Source organism: Anser brachyrhynchus (genome assembly GCF_964034855.1).
Source record: "Anser brachyrhynchus genome assembly, chromosome: 1".
NCBI lineage: Eukaryota > Metazoa > Chordata > Aves > Anseriformes > Anatidae > Anser > Anser brachyrhynchus.
The window spans coordinates 154,133,009-154,153,095 of NC_137694.1; the positions used below are offsets into that span (position 1 = coordinate 154,133,009).

The following is a 20,087-nucleotide window of genomic DNA, read 5'->3' on the forward strand; positions in this document are numbered from 1 at the left end:
AGTTAACATAAAGACATTCCCAATACAAAGGCAAAGACAACAGCACAAATGGTACAGTGCTATGCCTTCAAGAAAAGCAACCATTTTGCAGAACTCCAACATGATTTCATAGTTTACCAAGAAATTTCATCAACTCAGTGAAAATGTTGATGACAATGACAGTGCAGACAGACAGGACTTTGTGTCCCTCTTAAATATGTTCTCAGTGCGAGGCTCTGTGAGAGATGGGTTTGTGATGTTAGGCATGAATGGACAAAAAGTAGAGTTAAAAATAAACACCAAAGTTGAGTGCTCTGTAATCATTGAGAGGACAGAAAAATAAGTGAGCACAGAGAAATAACAAAGCCACAGCATTTCAGAATAAGTACTATTATTACTTATGGGAACAGGGAATAATGGAAGCTATTGCTTTTCTGAGTTCACATTATATCCTCTTCCTTTCCCTTCTGAACAGAGCAAAAATTTTCTTTAAAAGACATTTTTCTTTAAAGATTTTAATTAAGCTTTAGTTGGCTGGTGTGTATTATGAGATATTGAAATCATTAACACTAGAATCAGAGATGGAAAGTAAAACAAAACAAAACTAACAAACAAAAGATCAAAACATTGGAAACATATAGAGACCAGACTGACAGGACAGTTGCAATTATAAAGAAGTTGGGAGTGTGTAAGGCTTTTGAATGCAAGAGCTGTATCACAAACAGTTGAGTTTAATATTCAGAATGAAGGAACACATGGGGGTTTTAGATGAGCATTTAAGTTTTTATCTTTGTTAAATGAAGGGCAGAATAAATTTTGCATCTTGAACTCTTCATTGGCTGGATACTTGTTTGAATAAGCCTTCTTTTGTGATTGTGTAAGGATCAAAAGATCCTGCTTTTCTATGTGCTGGGAAACAGCAGGTTTTGCACCAAAAACAAGAAGAAAGGGGTATTTTGTAGTTCTCTGTATTGACTATACCTCTGCTCCTCAGTGCTGCTGGAATTAAAATATCAACCGTATGCTTGAAAAGACAACTTTTTGAAACTGGGAAAAGTGTTTCAACAGGGACAGGGATACTTCAAATGAGAATCAAAAAATAAGGAAGCATTATTTTACATCGGATTTGGTCCCTCCTTCTGTAGCTGAATTACCTGTTGGAAAATGTTTCTAAATTACTGAGTAGTACTGACACATTTTAGAATTTTATATGATCTTCATACATTAATATGAAACATTAAGGAGTTTATGCATAGATGTCAATGAAGGGCTAGAGGCTGCCTTCAGCTATGATCTAGCACATAGACTCTAATGCCTCCTGTGGTGGGCAGTTAATTTACTATATGAAGTAGAATGGCTTCAGCAGGAGAGACTGCAGAAATCCCAGTCCAAAACTCCACACAACAGTACTGTCAGAATTCTTTTGTGAGAGGGGGACAAGCAGTGGCCTTTTAAACATCCTGGGCCTTGAGTACTAGCTGGTAGGTGGGTGTGGAGTGGGCGAGACACGTCTGTGCTTCAGGTGGGTTCTGTGCTTCACAACTTCCCAAGAAACCTGTGCGTTGCTTTGTTTCATTGGTTGTTGTTGGTTGGTTGGTTGTTGTTGTTTTAATCCTAAAACAGGTTAGAAATGGTTGTGGTTTTGTTTGTTTGTTTGTTTTTAATCCTAAAACAGCTTAGAAATGTTTTTGACATTTCAAATCAAGTTTAACAGGAGAGAGAAGATTCTTAACAAACGCAGACTGTGTCAGAGAGGAAAAAAAAAAAAAAAAAAAAAAGCAAGTCACAGTGACTATTGGAGCATCAGAGAGCCAAAAAAGGTGGCTGGTTTATTCTGGACCAGCATGAGTGGTATTTTTAGTACTTAACTATCCAAAAGTAAAAACCGCAGGAGGGAAATACAAATAATACAGTGCAAGTAAAATGTGAAGGACATGGAGCTACCAGTTGTTAATATGAGTTTTATGCTATGCTATATGTGCACAATTTACCTCTAAATACTGCTAAGTACTCTAAATACATTTTCATGTGACTCATTGAGGAACTTGTGGCAGACTGGTAATTAACTGGTTAGTGCAGGTTATTCTCCATAAGAATGAGATTAAGTCACCATTAAGCATTTGTCTGCCAGCTCAAATATACTGAGGTTATTTACACAAGAGAGGGAGTAGGTAAATAATTCCAGGACGAAACAAACAAACAAACAAAACAAACAAACAAACAAAAAAAACGAACAAAACCAACAAAAAGCCCTCTGGTAAAAAATAAAAATAAATTTTAAAATATAACTTTAGTTTTATGACTTAAACTTTTGCACCAGAAGCAAGACAAGGGGTTTCATGTAAAATTAAAACTTCAGTGTATTCTAAGGGATTGATTTTTCATTGTGTTAAAATACAATGGGCATACCTGCCATTGTTTTGTAGCATTGAAAGTTCATCTATGTCTGAAATGAAAGGTAAATGCCGTAACGTTTCTAATGAGTTTATAACCTTGTTTATTTTAAATCTATAAAATTTCTGAAGAGGTCTGTCCTGGCAGCCTTAGGAGGAGAGGTGAGGGAAGAGGAGATGATAAAAATATTCTGTTTGTGTACAGAAAAGATTTTTAATTTAAAACATCAAATGTCATAATTGTTCTAAAGCAAAAGCTGTACTCAACCTGTCAAGACTTGATGACAAAACAGTTTTTGTAGCCACTATTAGAGGGAGAAGAGAAGACAACTTAATTAAACTCTATCTTTTTTGAGGACATCAGGCTACTGACAGTGTGCATGCTAACTGCAATCATACCTCCTGCTGCTGCCACTGACAAGAGAAAGCAGCAATAAAAAGGGGCTGCAAGGGACTGCTCTTATGCAGGTTGCTGTGGAAGAGAGGTTTAGGAATGTGTTGATTTGTCCATTCAGGAGAACATTCCCAAAATTTTAAAGGCAATCTCTAAATATTACAAGCCAGAATGATTCTTTCCATGGTGGGGCATTGCATTATTGTCACAGTAAACCATTCAAAATCAGAAGTATAGACCTAAAAGAAGATCAGTAAAAACCATTAGGAGATGTTGAATTGACTTTTAATTTTGACCCATGGTGAAGTGGGCTTTTTTGGGGGGTGGGTGGGTCTTTTTTGTTGTTGTCGTTTGTTTGTTTGTTCTTTTTGGCTGAAGTCAAAGTGCTTAGAATTGAATGCAAACTTTTTTTTTTCCACATATTTGTCTGGGTGACACAAGTAGGACTACCACAGAACCATTAACGTAAAATCTATAATAAAAATATGAGAAATGGGAGCTATTTACTTAGATCATCCATTCTCATCCTGCTAATTTGTGTTTTATTATTTGGTTGCATTCTCTTGCCATTCCCTTTCTCTTTCATGTGGGAAGAAAAAGGCATGTGTGGGAAGTAAAGGGTGAGGATAGTTGCTTTTCCGTCTACCTGCATCACTGTGGTGGGAGTTACAAGCATCAGGTATTGGGTGTACCTGAGGACAGGCAGCAGTAGACTTTTGTTGGTATTACTGGTTATTGCTATTAACTCCTGCTTTCTAAGGCACAATAAGAATAAATAAATAAATGTGTTCAAGAAGGATCTGAGAAACTCATTTGCAAACTGTCTGAAGCTGAGACTGTTTCTGTAATGTTATCAAGTGACAATGGATAGATAAAATGCTGTAACAATACAGAGACCAGAGGATTTCTCTGTACTGCTTGCTGCCCAAGTATCTCAAAATTGACCTCAAAGAATCATTTATCTTTCTGCAAGGTGAAGAGATGAATTCGTTGCCTGACAAGATTGTCTGTTTCTTCTTTTAAGATATTTAATCCATTTTCAGACTATATAGAGTAGGCTTTTTAACTATTGCTTATTATGACTTGCATTGAGATTAACGAGTCATTGTATACAACCCCATCACTAAATTTGGGTTAATTTTTTTGCTAAAATAAAAATAATAAAAAATAAAATAAAAACAACCATGTCTTGTCAAATTCTCCCAGTATTTTGAGCACTGTTCAGCTTAAATATTTAGCTTGTCTCTTACTCTGATTTGTAGACCTAAAGTGTTATTTTAATTAAGTATGACAATCAAGAACTTGTAAAAATTCTATGATTCATTTTTTTTGTCAGGAATTAGTTTTAACCTTGAAGTAGAAAAAACCTTCTTAGGAGGGTGGGTAAACAAGGTTCTAATAATCTGTAGAAAAAAAAAAAGGTAAAAAGAAAGTTGCAATTGCTATGTTTTGTGGGAAAAAAGGACCTTTTTTTGTCCTTGTTTTGGTCTATAGAGACCTACGTGGCATAATCAAAATATTAACTGATATCATGTTATTAGTAATAAATTCCAGCTTTGAATGAAATATTTGAGTGAAAGAGCTGTTTTGTGACTATTTTGTTCAGTTCTCTGACAACTAAAACCATTAAAACTGTACAAATGAGAGAAAACACGACTAAGGTCCTCTTGTCTCGTGTTATAGTAGTTATTGTTTTGCTGTATTTGAACTTGAGTGAACAAATAAATGGGGGACTCATGCCCTTCCCCACCATATGAAGTCTGAAATGCTAACTGAAATGCATAACTATTGGTTGGTAAATTTTGGTTTAATTTTAAGTAATGCTTCTGGAGAAAACATAGACATGATTGTGTGATTTCTTGTACGAAAGTAGATTTTATTTGAGAATTTAAAAAATAAATAGAATAACTAAAAAGAATGACTTTGAAAACCACTTCTAAATTTTGCATTTTTCCTGTGTAGTGGTAGGTGTAAACAACTGGTGATAGTGAATTGACTCTTAATTGTCCTCCTGTGGGATACTTTAAGTTAAAAGCAGATTTAATTCTTGTTTGTTGGATATAGAAACAGCTTTTCAAAATATTGATTTTTTTTCCTGTAAATACTTTTTAAAGCTCTGGTTATAATAATTTTGCTTTAGTTATTTTCTTTAGTCTTTTAAGATACAATGTCAGTATGTATAAAGCAAGTATGTTTAAAATTGTCAATTTGGAAGTGTGTACTGAAAGAATGAGATGAAAAGAATAACACCTGTGTAGGAGGAACTCACTTTTCATTTTTGAATGATGAAAATATTTTTGGTTTGCCTGATATGGTTGATTAAGGCAGTACTTTCAAAGAAAATAAAATTTATTCTATTTATATGTATATATATATATATATATAAAATTGATCATTCTCATATAAAGACAGAGCAACTTTTGCTAAAGTATGAATAAAGCAAAATTTTCATTTAAAAGCAAAATAAAATTTTTAATGTTCTTACTTGTTTATCATAAAATACTTTATTTCCACGCCTCAACAGTTTATGTTAATATTTCTAGTAACAGTTTCTATGATATTTAAAATTTAAACTTATATTTTTAATTTAGATGTGTTTATTGTTTCATATGACTTTGTATTTTCAAGAAAAACGTACCATTTTCATGCACATTTCATGGAACTCAGCTTCTTTAGAAAACTTTAGAACATTCCACTTAGAGACAATTTCATTTATTAGTGTTTATTTTCACTTTCCCTTAGGATACTGTAAGTAACACAGCATGATTGACTGTGAGAGCAATTATATACAAATTCAAGGAGGATTTTATATTCTGGCCACAGGTTTGCATGAAAATAATTTCTGCCTTACTTAAAATTTCATCTCTTCATTTTATTACATATCTGCGTCAAAGGCTTTGTGTTCATTACTGCAGAGCTAAGCATAATGTGATATACAAGCTTTTAATGCCAACGTCTCCACAAGTTTATACCATATTGTACTGAATGGCTATAGTTGGGCCTAATAGTTTATGTTGTCAATATTAGGAGCAGTATCACACATGTAGTGCTGTTATTTTTTTTTAAGGTGTGATGTCCTTTTCTTCATCACTTAACCAAATCTTCAGCAGCTTAGTAAGTGGTTTGGTAAGGCACCATCCTTGAGATGAATCACAAAGTTGTTGCTTGGTAGCCCCTACTCAATTCTTGACAATTTTTACAGTTGTAGAGTATTAGATAGGGTAGCTTAGCTGTTCAGCTACCTGAATTCCCATTTACTTTTAGCTTACTCAGGTATTTTTATTGTTTGGTTTGTTTTTTCTTTTTTTTTTTTCTTTTTTTTTTTTTTTTTAATCTGGTAAAGAAGAGTTATGGCAATCACCTTGCCATGACTGTGGCTGTTATTCCCTGGGGGATGGGAGAGGGCAGGTGAATCGTATCTGCCTCTAGATTGGTATCTTGGGAACTCCTCAGATGGGACTATCAGAAAATATTGTACCAGATAAATTTATGACTTTTGATAGAGAGTGAAATGAGACAGCACGTGATCTTAGAACTTATGTGAAGTACAGTAAGTTACTAACAAATCTTAAATACAAGTAGTTTATTTATTTATTTATTTATTTTAGTTTTGTGGGTTTCTGTAAGGTTTGCTGCTTGTTGCTGAAAGCTACATTTTTTGTAGGGCTTAATCTAGTTTAAGTCTTTTGACTATGGGTGTTTGGTGTATTCTGTTTTTATGTTCGTTTTACCTCTGTTAATTATAATTAAGGATGTTTAAGACAGAGAACAGGACATGAAACTGGCATAATAATACTCTGCAGAAAGATTTTTCTCCATCTCCATCAGGAACCATCTTGTTCTAGTACAACTTTAAGACGGCAATGCTGCTTCACCAAACTTCCTTCTACAGTGAGAGAAGTAGGGATAAGTCTTGGAAAAAGTTTTGAGGCTAGTGACAAAATATGTTTGTCTTTCAGATCCCCAGCTCAAGGGTATAGTGACCAGGTTATATTGCAGGCAAGGCTACTACTTGCAAATGCACCCCGATGGAAGTCTCGATGGAACCAAGGATGACAGCAGTAATTCTAGTAAGTGAATGTCATAGGGGAATGTCTTAATCTCACACGCAGATTGAATCATTCAAGTGTATACATGCAGACACACTTTTAATGTATTTGGAGGGTTTCTGATGTGTTTTGTCAAAAGGAAGAGGGTTCTGTCAATTGGAAGCCTAATAACCTCTGGCACGTCTTGTGCAGGATGCTGGCCTAAATGTATTCCCTCTGAAGGTGTAAGTGCCGATGGATCTTGGGGGTGAGATATTTAGGCCAATGTTGTCTTCTGATAATTTTATAAAAATAGTAAAATTATGTATTTTTTTAAATAAAACTATGCATTTAACAGAAATTTATTATTTTTGATTAAGTAAGAAAAAAAAAAGAGAAGGGAATAAAAAAAATATTTGAAAATCTGATCATACAGGCCCTGACTCAACAAAGCAAATAAATGTATGTCAAACTATCAAAGTCCTACCTAAAGCAGAGGCTGAAGTGCCTTGCTGAATTGGAGCGAAAGATCCTACAGTCTGTCCCTATACCAGCAAGAGCTCCAGTGATTTTAACAGGATTTCTGCCAGTGTGGGGACTGCTACAGTAGGCAGTTTTCAAAAATACTCCAAACAAGAGTGGTCTTGATGGGCAGTGTGGATCATTGCTTTGGTATTCTTTTCCTATGATACTGCCACATATTTTCATTCAATGGACATATATACATTTGATAACTTCAGCTGCAAATGTTAAACAAACGTATTCTTACTCTAGAAAAACTTGACTTTTAATTTTCCATTTTGCAGAGAGCATTTGTATTCTGTTTAGTTCAATGATAATAGAATATTTAAGTAATATTTCTATGTGGTCTTGGGGTCTATTTTAAGCATTTTAATACAAAAGATTTATCTATTTATTATGCATATATAAATAAGTCTTTAGTTTCCTCAAAAATGTTGGAATTAGGCTGCAGAAATTAAGGGATTTGAGGCTTCTGCTTTCTTTGGCAATGCTCCTTGTTTTACCTGTTAATGCATGGCTGTCATTTTTAACATATTTCATCAGCAGATAGCATGATCTTCTCTCATTGTTCTATTATTTTTAGAATTGAGAAAAATAATTGACTATTTTGATGAATATTTCTCTCTCTGTTTGTTTTCCAAGTGCGTTTTTGTTTGTTTGTTTGTTTTCCCCTGTCCCTTGTTGTTGTTTTTTTCTTCCCATTTCCTTAGCGTGTTCATCTCTCATGCCCACTTCTGTACCGGACCAAATACTAAGATGTTGTACAGACAAGATTATTCCTTTTTAGAGAAGCTTTGCTTGTATGAGATCTAAGTAATGTGTCTTACAGTGCAAGCTTCTATTTCTCTCCCTCTCCACTCACTTCCTGTCTTTCTCTAATTTTCCACTTCAATGAAGAGGTGTGTATGATAGCAAAAATTTTGGAATATTTTATGTTATTTCTTTCTTTCTTTTTTTTAATATTAGAAATCCATGGATTTTGAATCTTTGCGAAACTAGCCCATCGTGCCTTCCTTTCCTCTTTTCTCTGTTGTCAGCTTTACAAATCTTTTTGATTATTATTTGTCCTTTCTCTCCCCTCTTCCATGTCTTTCTGGATTTCCATTGGTCTGCCATCTCTTATTCTTCTCAGTTTCTCCAAAATGCAGAATTAATATTTTATAGTATAAATATTTTGAAACATAGAACTTGTCCAAAACCAACCAAATACCAGATATATTTTGGATGTAATCCATATAATCCATATTTTGGATAATATGTTGTTAGGTAATATTATATTTTAATTCAACATGACTTTTAGGCTAAAGTGATTCTTTCTGCAAAGGGATTTTTACTCCCTAACTGGAGTGCTTCACTCTTTATTTCTTCAGTAGTCCAATTTTATAGTATTGTTAGGTTACACCATAAGGATGTATAAAATCAATGTTGTTTGCCAGGAAAACATACAATCTTCATGTTGAATTTTGCCAGTATATCGACTAGTATCAACAACATATCAGCAGTTGAAAAGATTGGTCCATCTGGTATAGTCATGAATATATGATTATGTGTGCTTCTTTTGTGCTGTCAATCTTTCTCCTTAGTTCTTTTCCCTTCCCAGTCCATGACTTGTTGAACTTTTTGTTTTCTATCACTTTTCTCTATTGCAGCATATTTTGTTTTTCCTTTTCTCTTTTACTTTATAAAATAATTTTCTTGTCGATATAATTTCTTGTCTTCTGATCTGTTATTTTGTGAGCTCCTTATGATAATTCATGTCTGAGAAAATAAGTAAACCAGTAAATAAGGTTTGGCAGCTGTAAAGGAAGAAGCACAGCCTCATCCTCCTGTGGGAGGGGAAAATTTTTCTGACCAGTGAGCTTGTGGTCTGCCTATTTAATGTACCCAGTGGGCAAAGGGATGGGCATCTATTAGCTGTCAATAGGACATACAGTACACTTACCTTGGTGGTGAGGATGTCTTCTGTTTGAAGTGTGTTTCATAAAAAGAGAGGAAATTGAGATTGCTGAAGGGCATGCATCTCTGACAAGCCTTCCAGGTATGTTCTGCACTATTCCTTGTCACTGCAGCCTGTGAAGGAGTCCTCATCACCTGCACAGCCTTTGAGTAGTTCACTGTCTTGGAGAAACCAAAGTGAGTGAATGGTAAGGGACAGAGAAGAGGTTTTTGTTTTCAGCAAGGAAACTGTTTGAAGCTCAGTCATGCTGCTACGTTTTGTGCTGTTGAAATTTCTTTTATCAAGCAGTAAGAGCACTGCTTGAAGTTAAAATTACCTCAAGCACAGGTCTTTTTGTACTCATTTTGTATGTATGCCAGTAAACATGCTACATACTATTGGAGTCACAGTTATGGAGAGAGAGTGCAGAGAAAGATTGAAATGTAGTCTGTTCAGACTGAATGGTTATGTTAACGCTCATTTTTGTCTTTAAAGCTTCTTGCTAGTCCTCCTTAATGGGGTCTTTTGCTTCTATCTGAAATCAAAATGAGTTGTGGTTTCAGTCAGCTGTTGAAGAGTAACCCATTGTAAAGTGTCAACCATTGTGAATGGAGTGATGGGTTTCAGTTCATTGTTGCTATCTCTTTTTATGTATTCTTTAGGTAGTTACGTTTTGTGATTGAGTATGAACTGATACCATTGGTTAATGGTGCTTAGTTTCCTCTAATCACATCACCAAAAGAGGGCTATTAGTTTAAACTATCTTGTATGTACAGTCTGCATTTTTGCCAAACTCTCAGAAATATATGGAAGGAGGCTTCATTACATTGCTTTTTTTTCTTTTAGCTGTTTTTCTCTTTTTCCTTCATTCAATGCCTTACAGTTTCTGGTATATGGTTTTTGTTTGTTTCTTTGTTTGTTTTAATTAAAGCAGGAGTGCCTGTGGTTAAAGCAGTAGACTTGGTTACTGTGATCTTACTCAGCAGGAGTAGTAAGAGTCATAATTTTCTAGCGTTTACAGCAATTCTCAGCATTGCTTGCTGAAAATGAAACTTACATTGGGGGTAGGTGCTCACAATGACCTCCAGGGACCTCACCATTATTGCTTTGGAATACCAACCTACCACAGAGAAACTGTAAAAAAATAGATATCCATGTGCTTTTGGTAACACGCATTACATTCCCCTTGTGACTTCCCCATCCAAAAAGCCTCATTTTCAGGCTTTATCTTCAACATTTTGTCTCACAAATAAAAGGTAGGTTTAGTAGAAAGAATAATCAAATTTGAGAAACAGGCAATTCTAATTCCTTAATTTCTGAGTTTTAAACCCAGTGGCTTATTTTGATTCACATGAATATGTGAACTCAGACAACCACTGAAAAAATTCAACATTATGATACTTCCCTAGATGCATGATAATCCTCATTTTAACATTCAAATGTTGCTATTCATGCCTCATATGAAATCACAGTAATATTTAAAATATATTAAAAGGGCATCACTCATTTTTAGCCCTATTTCATAAACAGTAAGTGGCAAATTTAAGATTACCCAAGCAACTCTGATTTGGCTATGCCGTGCACATCTCTTGGTTAATTATGTAGCACCACGCTTTACTTCTTTCATGACACCTGGTACCTAGAAAAGCTTGAGTTCAGGAAATCATGCACCCATTTAACATTCCTTTATTTTAATCTTTTAATGCATGCTCCTAATTCTCTGTTTATATCTTCCAAAATGAATGTGAAACTTTTAACTTTTTAATATCTAAAGTGCGCACCACTAGAACATTTTGGTTTGAAGATATTAATAAATAATCTTTACAGCATCCTCATAAGATAAAATAGATAATTAGAAATAAAGCATACAACAATTAAAAAACAACACTTTCAATGCTTTTAAATCTGTGTTACTAAATTGAAATATTTTCAGTCTGAATTTTGCAGTTTTTTACTGTAGTATTCAAAGAACTACGCAGGCATTTAGTCGTCTATTCAACACAACCTCTGGAATTTAGGAAAGCCCATTTCTCCTATCAGTATAGTCTTAATATGACAAGATCAATGGAGGCCATGTTCAGCCACACTAAAAAGTGCATTTTAATTACATCTCATGTTATATGTCAGGTAGAATGGGTTTGCACCACAAGAAATGGATGTACAGATCTCTAAATATCAACCTCCCTGCACTCATTATTAGTCTAAAAGATGTTCAGATGGAGTTGTTGTTTTTGCCTGTGGGCCTGTAGATGGAAATACATTAAAGAAATACTTGCCTTGCCTTGATCTGATCATGCCTTGATCTGATTGCAAATTTGCTGTGGGAAGTTTTGTTAACTGACACCAGGGCAGTGCACATGCAGAACGGACAGCAAGTTAATAAGCCTCATGCAATTGGTTTCTAGCAAGTTTCTTGAGAAAAATAATGATCTGTAATGGCAATTTCCTTGTAGTCAGTCATACATACATACATTTCTTGTAGTCAGTCATACATACATAGACTTTCACAGGGATATTGAAATATCTAATTTCAGATATTTCAGATTTCAAGTTAATATACTATGATGGCAACACAGGGAAAATACGGAAAATATGGAAAATGAAACGTTTATATTTTGCTCAAGTAAAGGAAGGAGTTATTACTTATCAAAAAGAGTGCTTTTACTATAACTTTGGCTAAAACTTTTGGATGATCAGAATCCAACTCAAATTAATGCCAGCAAATCTCCCCCATAATACCTAAAAGAATAACAATGAAAATTCTTCTCTTTTCTGGCCAGTTGTTGCGGTTGACTGCCCTCTGCCTCCATGTTCTGATCTTGTATGTGGTGAAAGTAGGCTCGCAGGCATAAGAAAAGGAAGTAAATTCATCTGCTTTACAGTCATGGATTAGATGGAATACAAAAGAGAGCTAAGGCAGTGTGCACAGGCTCAGAGCTTTGGAGGAGAAAAGGTTTTATTTTCACCATTTCTGTCTGTTGGTTCTCTTGATTTCCCTGATGTTCCCACCTTTTATTTGCAGGTGGATTACCAGGGTTTATACTTAAGCATAAGAGAACTGAGTACTGGGCAGAATTGTATTTTCTGGGCTGATCAAGAGTTCTGTCTCTCTCAGCATATCAGTGTATTCATTGGGCTAGGTTCAGAAAAATCAAGATGTTCAGGGACCTAACTCCCCATTTATTTTTGGTTTTGGATGATTGTCTAAAAGACAGACAGAAGCTAGGGACATAATTATTTTTTACCACCACTTAGGTAGGAGTAGAGCTTTGGCTGTGCAGATCTGATAAGCCAGCAAGCTGTGGAAAGCTTTCTGCTTTTATAAGGCAGGTTCTTATTAGAGTGGGGAATAACACAAGAAAATCCTAGAAAGGTTTGAAATTTGCAGTTGGACACTGAAGTCTTGCTCGCTAAAGAGTATGGCACAGCCTGGCTGTGGAGGAAGTTGATTTTCCTTTGGCCAGCTTCAGAGCACACAAAAATCACATGCTGTGCATTACTGGTACATGCTTTGCTGATCTCCGTGTGAAGCACATTGCTGAGCATTTATCAATCAATAGTAGACTAGCCTCCCTACTTTCTCCAAAGTCTGAAAGCTTTTGTGGTAAATACTGAATATTCAGTATGTGCAGAATTACAGCAATTCATATCACACTCTAAAATTTTATGGTCTTACACTAATTACAGCAGCTCTTACTATCTCTGATTAATAGTTGGTGGCAGTAGAAGATACATTATGTCCCCTCCTTACTGCTTTCTAAATTCACCAACATCTATAAGCCACTCCAGTAATTTTATAGGTAGCATAAAACAATGCTATGTTACAGGTCACTAATTTTTCTGCAATGTTTTTTTTTTCCCTTTTTTTTCTTTTTTTTTTTTTTCTATTTCTGCCGCTTTTTTTTATGGATATTGTAGTAAATGAAGTCTACATTCCACAAGTTTTGATTGAACCTCTGTGATGTAAGTTTATTTTTCACTAGCAGTTTTTCATGTTTTTTTTTTTTTTTTAATGTTCACCTTTTTTCCTAATAAAAATATTGTTTGTTTTTTCTTCCTGGCATTCCCTAAATATTTGCTGCCCAGCCTCTATAGGGTGTTCATATCCAGGTATATCCTGGAATTTCTTCTAGAAAGAAAACAAAATTAATTGCCTGTCTGTCCATTCCTGTTTCATTTATTTCTTGGTCCTTTTAGCTTGAGTAAAAAGCCCTGATGGTAAATTCCCTCCAAAACCTAGTTTTACTGTGACAGGCTCATTCTTTGCCACCCTGAATAGTCGTTTTTCTGTTTTTGACATTGTTTCATTTGAGGGTAATTGCTATTTTTTAAAACTACCAAATTATACTGAACATTTCAAAGTCCTCAAGTCAGGTAGTGCTTAACCTATATACTGTTAGGATATCTTGTCTGTTACTACCATATGTCACTGGTTTACATTTATCTTTTATAAATTAGAGAGGGAATCTTGTTTGTATGCAGTATTTTTACAGAGACCAGCCCAGTAAGAGCTTAGCAGACTTTCAGAAACTACTGAAATTCAAATACTACATATTTGTGCTAATTGTTATCTGATGTCATCTCTTCTATTTTTCTTTGTAAATCCATAACTTTTCTGTTTGTATGAAACCTCTGTTCCATAACTTTTCTGTTGTTCCAGAGGTCTTTTTAATACAATTTTCTTTCTACAGCTGCCACGACAATTTCTGGCTCACTTTGTGTCTTCCTAAAAAGAAAAAAGATCTTATGGAACATATGATCCTATATGTTTTCTTCTATATGAGAATATTCCAGGGAATCTTGCTGTTGAAGGAAAGGGTGTTTTTTTCTTTTTTTTTTTCATCCACTTCTATCTTTAAATTATTATAGTCAATCCACATGTTTTCTCAGTTGTAAAGATTTGATCAGCTTTATCAGCTTTTGATTTCATCAGCTTTATCTGTGACTTTATGTCCTTAGATGACCCAGGAGTTTTCACATTGTATGAAAATACACTTATCCACTGCAAACATATTGCCCTTTTTCTCTTGATTTGGGCTTTACCACTACCATTCTAATTACAAGTAGCCTCATAGTGCACACTTTCTGCTCACACTTATGGATGCTATTCCTACAGTTTGAGGAACTTAATGTAGGTATTACTGTGTTCCTGAGACTTGGCTTGGTACAACTATTATCTTTGCCCACATTGAACACAGTGGTTGCACTTTTGGTTTTCATCCAAGTAGTTGTGAATCCATGACACATCCACAGTGAAAAACTGCTCAGCATGAACTCTGGCACATCCAGCTTTTTTCTTCAGAGACTGTTTGATGTGTGCTTTGCATCTGATTTCCTGATATGAGTTAGTAAAATTAGTATAGGTGTGTTTGCTGGCATAATTCTTAGAATAAGAATTGGTCTGTGTCTCGTTTTTCTAAAACAGGTAATTTCAATGAATTCAGTGGGCAGTCTAAAAGATTTGTTGAAGAATATTGTAATCTTCTGACTGTGATTCTAGGTCTGAATTGTAAATACCATTTAGCTTCCTGTTCTTACAATGCACAACTGTATTGTGCTTGCAATGCAGAAATCCAACTGTATTCTGTGTGAGAAGAAGTATATCTAGTAGGTTGAAAGAGGTGATTATCCCCCTTGACTCTGCTCTCATGAAAACCCACTTGGAGTACTGTGTTGAGCTCCGGGGCTCCCAGCACAGGAAGAACATGTATTTGTTAGAGTGGGTCCAGAGGATGGTCAGAGGCCTGGAGCACCTCTTCTATGAAGAAAGGCTGAGAGAGTGGGGGTTGTTCAGCCTAGAGATGAGGAGGCTCCAGGGCGACCTCATAGTGTACTTCCAGTACTTATAGGGGGCCTACAGGAAAGACGGGGAGGGACTCTTTGTCAGGGAGTGGAGTGACAGGACTGGTGGTTTTAAACTAAAAGAGGGGAGATTTAGATTAGTAGGAAATTCTTTACTCGGAGGCTGGCAAGGCACTGGAAGAGATTGTCCAGAGAAGTTTTAAATGACCCATCCGTGGAGGTGTTCAAGACCAGGTTGGATGGGGCTTTGGCAAACCTGGTGTAATGGAAAGTGTCCCTGCTCATAGCAGGGGGGTTGGAAATGCATGATCTTTAAGGTCCCTGACAACCCAAACCATTCTATGATTCTGTGATGTGTTTTTTTTCAGGAAAAAGTAGATTTTTCAAATCTCCTTGCTCGTTTTTCCATTATTAAAAAAAAATGGTTTGATATAGAATTTATATATTGGAAGTAAAATTTACTTATACCGGTTTTTCTTCTGTTGTAGTGAACTCTCCATCTTCCCACTAGTATTCTTCAGACTAATCAAGGCTGTGTCTGCTTTTGTTGTTACAGAGGTGTATATCATTGCTAGGGTATCTGCTATTATGCTATTATCCACTTTTTAATTCAAAGCATGATTTTCCAGAACTTCTGCCTTTGAACACATTCTATATTCAGCTCAATAATATTTATACACTTTCAGAGTCAAGCACATATTTCAGTGCTTTCCTGAAGTAGGACAGGCAGCTACCATTACCTGAGGCTTGTATCAAATATACCATTCACAAAACCAAGTAATTTTTTCAGATTTCAAATCACAGACCCCTTAAAAGCAATCTTGATGAGAGTACATCTTAAACCAGTAACATAAAGATACCTAAGAAAAAAAAATAAAAAAAAAAATTGCCTGAATCAGAAAGGTATGTATTCTGCAGGGTATCTCATAAGCATTACCTGTCTGATCCATTTATATTGGTGAAGGAAATGTTGGTCTCTGACTCTTTTCAGATCGTTTGAGATACTTGTGTCTGCAGTGCTTGTATTTGTATTTGCTTTGTATTTGCTATTTGGCACTTGTACCTAATACTGAAATATTGCAGGACTTATTGCTAAATAGATACTTAGGCTTTAATTTTAAGGATTAACTTTACTAAAAACAATATTTTCTGAACAGTTTTAATTTTAAAGTCAGAAAAAAAATATGAAGGAAAGAGATGTGTTTCTTTTTATCAATGTTGTTCATTAAAATATTTTAATAACCATAGTATATTCATATCTGGTCATGTTTTTTTCTTCACAGCATTATTCAACCTTATACCAGTGGGACTTCGAGTTGTTGCTATCCAGGGTGTAAAAACCGGATTGTATATAGCCCTAAATGGTGAAGGTTTCCTCTACACATCAGTAAGTACCTTTCTGAACTCTGTGTAAAAGGCACAGCTGAAGCTGAAATCTACACTGTAATGTAGATGTGTAGTCACTTGTAAGAAGTTCTGTAACATTCTATATTTATCTATACACATACACAAACCTGTGTACTCATGTACTTATGTAGTACATCTGTAAATTGTATGTAGTAGAAATTACTGTGTCCTATGTATGAGAGTGTGTGTTAGCAGTACTAATTAAGACTTCTGCAGAATTCTTTTTCTGGTAGGGTATACTGGCTGCATGCAACACACCACAAAGATTATTATTTTCAGTTAATTTCTCCAGAATCTGGAAATAAAGATCTGCAGTTATTTTCTTAGGGATTTGTTATTCAGAATCCAAAAGCTGTTACAGCAGTTATATTTATTTTAAGATAAGACTTATAAATTCCATATAAAAAGTCATTTACAGCCTTACTGTTTATCTTAATCTTATAACTGTATTCTTAGCATAATGGATTTTTTTTTTCTGTCGTGTCAGAAAAAATATGAGTTCTGTGAAAGACAGTATCTTTGTAGAACAATCAAAGTTTAAGAAAAAATATTTTGAGTCATAAGCAATGCTGTTATATAAACTGATTGGATAGGCCTCTGATCATTTAGGATATTCTAAATGATTTAATGCTATTCAGTCAGTGTGTTGTTATGAATATGAATATGCTAAATTTTGTGTAAATTTAGTGTCTTAACCTCCCTTAGAAGACAGACGAAGTTTAATAAGAACAGGCAGTTCCGTCAAGTCTTAAAAAGGTGTCTTAAAGGATTTTTCATGACTATATTTTCATTGCCCTCTATGTTGAATTTATTTTCATAGTACCTTTTCTTTTTGTTACGTCACGTAGTTCTTAATTCCCTACTGAGTTACAATGCACTGCTTTGTTTTCAATATCCATTGAAAGGAAATTGGACAGATTAAGTTTCTGATGCCCTCAGGGAAAGTATTCTGTTTGTTTCAAAAATACAATTGTCTTGGAAAACCTAATTAGGGAGAAAAAATGGAACTAATCTTGAATGTCAATGTCAAGACAAAGAGAAAATTGTTGCTCATAAAATATCTGTTGGAAACTCGAGCAGCATGATCTGAAACATTTTTTATCTTCTGTTCAAAACAATAATAAAAAAATCTATCCCAGGAAGACATCATATAACATGCAATATTTTATGACAGAAGGAAGAAAGGTAGAAGAACAAAAACAAACTAGAGCTGGTAGCATTAATGCTCTTCTGAATTCTCAGTTCCAACAGTTAATGCAGGGAGTTCACTTCAGTATGATAAACAGTACTTTGTTGTGTGTTGGAGTATATTCTTGCCCAAAATTTTCTGAAATGAGTTCTTCTTCCTTCAGAAAGAACTATAAATTTCAGAAAATGTATCAGTTTCTTGGCAGGTTACTGTGCAAGGAGAGGCCCTATATGAACAAATTCTGGTGTCCCCTGTGGTTATGTATGATTCTGGAAACAGTCCAAGTTAAAAGAATGGTGTCATCTGGGGAAGGGAAAGGGATGGAAAGTGCAAAGCAAGATAAGGAGAGGTGGCTGGATCCAAACTTCGAATAGACATGAACATGACCCTTAAAGCATCTAACAAGATATTTCCATGACACCAGTGGGAATCTGAATTGCTTTATTCCTATATCATCTTCTTGAGAAATACATATTACTTAGGTTGTGAACAGTCTCATGGATATGAATAAAAGATGATATAAATGGAAAAAGTAGTCCATGTATAATCTATTGCAAGGTTGTGTATTTTTAATTGCCACTGGTGGCAAGACTTTTGGACTTAACGACTTCTTATATTCCTGTGGTTACTGGAAACTCATTAAGCGCTTCTGAATGTTATTCTGTGCATGTTCTTATGTTTTTTAACATATTTCATTTAAAGATTTCTTTGGAGAGTGTCTCAATCTGTCATTTTACTTTGTGTGAGGTAAGGAAATGTATGTGTTTGGAATGTACTGCTTACTATTCCTTGTACAGAGAATAAAAGATGAGTGGCCCATTAGGTGACAAAGAGAAGAAACATCAGAAAACTGAGTGGAAGGCTTGGTTTTGGTATTTCTACAAAAGATTTTCAACTTACACTTTTGTCAAAGTTGAGAAGTATTAATATTCTGGAATTTAATGCAAATTTATAGGTAGTAATTTCAAAATATCAGTGTTGTAATACAGGTTTGATAGTTTCATATTAATGTATTGAAAAAATTGACTGTATATTTTGATCTTAGTAATTGCCTGTGTTCAGCTTAGAGACTAATGCATTTGAAAATAAGACAAAGCATCAGAAAGAATAAAGCCTTCTCCCTGAGGATCAAGGTGAAGAAATACTGCATGCAAAATATTCTAAATACTGTCGTTTGCAGAAAAATATTTTAACCACTTTCTTTTAGTGTTTTGCTGCTGTTTTTTATTTATTTATTTATTTATTCTATGTCACTATTGTGTATCTGTTGCAATGCAGAAGCTATGTATCGTGTTTTTCCCTTGGTGATTTAGGGGAGGCTGGGAGAAAAAAAGTTTTCTCAAAGTTTGGTATGACAACTGACATCATTGAAAAGTGTGTCAAATAATAGAAGCACTTGTTAATATTTTCATGTGTTTAGATACCTTATCAACTAATTATAAATATGGCCAAAAATGGAAGCTATAGACTAAGCAGTATTTGTACTCTAAATTGAGGCTAAAGTCCTGTATAGCCCTTCTCTGAAGAATGTCTCAGTGTCTTTTTCCATTCACAGTCTATGAAACTAGCTTGTGAGAATATCCTGCTTATTAATGCCTCTCTTTAGAGACTGGAAGTGCCAGCTCAATTATTTTTATCATAAGCTTCACATAATGTTGACTAATTAAGCAACAACACTGATAGGAAGGGTATTATGTGTGATCCAGCTTCCTCTGATATGAGGTATTCAGTAAGAGGAAAATGAAGGTGCAGTAACAGAGATCAGTTTTGTGTGTAGATTGTCATAGGCAGATTTGCAATGCTTTCTTGCCTTTTTTTTTTTTTTTTTGTGGTTCCTTTTGCCGATTTTGGAGTCCCTTGTTTTTCATGTATTTTTTTTCTGCCATATTTGTGTAAAACTTTTGTCAATTAATTCACAGAATTAGAACTAAGGGAAAAAAAAGCTAAAGCAATATCAGAGACAAGTGTTATCACGATATTTCTTTTTTAGAGTAGAAATGGAGGGACAACAAATTGTGTAGGAAAGTCAGTTTCAAGAGCGCTTCATACCTGTTTTGCTTGCTACAGCAGCTGAGATTTGTGTTCTGTCCTTTGGGGACTGATCAAGCCAGGGTCCCTGTAAAGAAACCATCAAAGCCTTGTCAAATAGAGAAGCAAAATCTTTGGAGTTTAACAGGACTTTGCAGAATTCCTAAGAGAAAATACTTAACCAAAATTAAAAGCTTATTTTTCAGTGTATTTAAAGGAATTACTATAATGCCATAATTCATTCTTTTAAATGGTATAGAATATGAGAAAATGGGCCTTTTCGTGTTTTTTTTTTCCTTACACTTTTAAGGGTTAGCACTCAGAAACTATTCATTAAGCTCAGCTTTTTTGAAGCTTGGTTTTATTGAATCCAACATTATTTTTGTGTGTCTATACTACATGTATATCC

At 34.7% G+C, this 20,087-nt stretch overlaps 1 protein-coding gene across 13 annotated transcripts in view; it reads left to right on the forward strand.

Moving 5' to 3' along the window:
- Positions 1–20,087, forward strand: part of FGF14 (fibroblast growth factor 14) — a 415,553-nt gene that overhangs the window by 297,602 nt on the left and 97,864 nt on the right. For 8 of the 13 annotated variants that reach the window (XM_080575955.1, XM_080575956.1, XM_080575960.1 and 5 more), the window contains 2 exons: positions 6,726–6,836; positions 16,338–16,441. In XM_080575955.1, the coding sequence (XP_080432081.1) occupies positions 6,726–6,836; positions 16,338–16,441 (215 nt within the window). Of the gene's footprint in view, positions 1–3,426; positions 3,446–3,481; positions 3,740–5,723; positions 6,317–6,725; positions 6,837–16,337; positions 16,442–20,087 lie in introns of those variants that run through there. The other 5 variants (XM_080575954.1, XM_080575957.1, XM_080575952.1 and 2 more) reach the window with 4 other exon arrangements.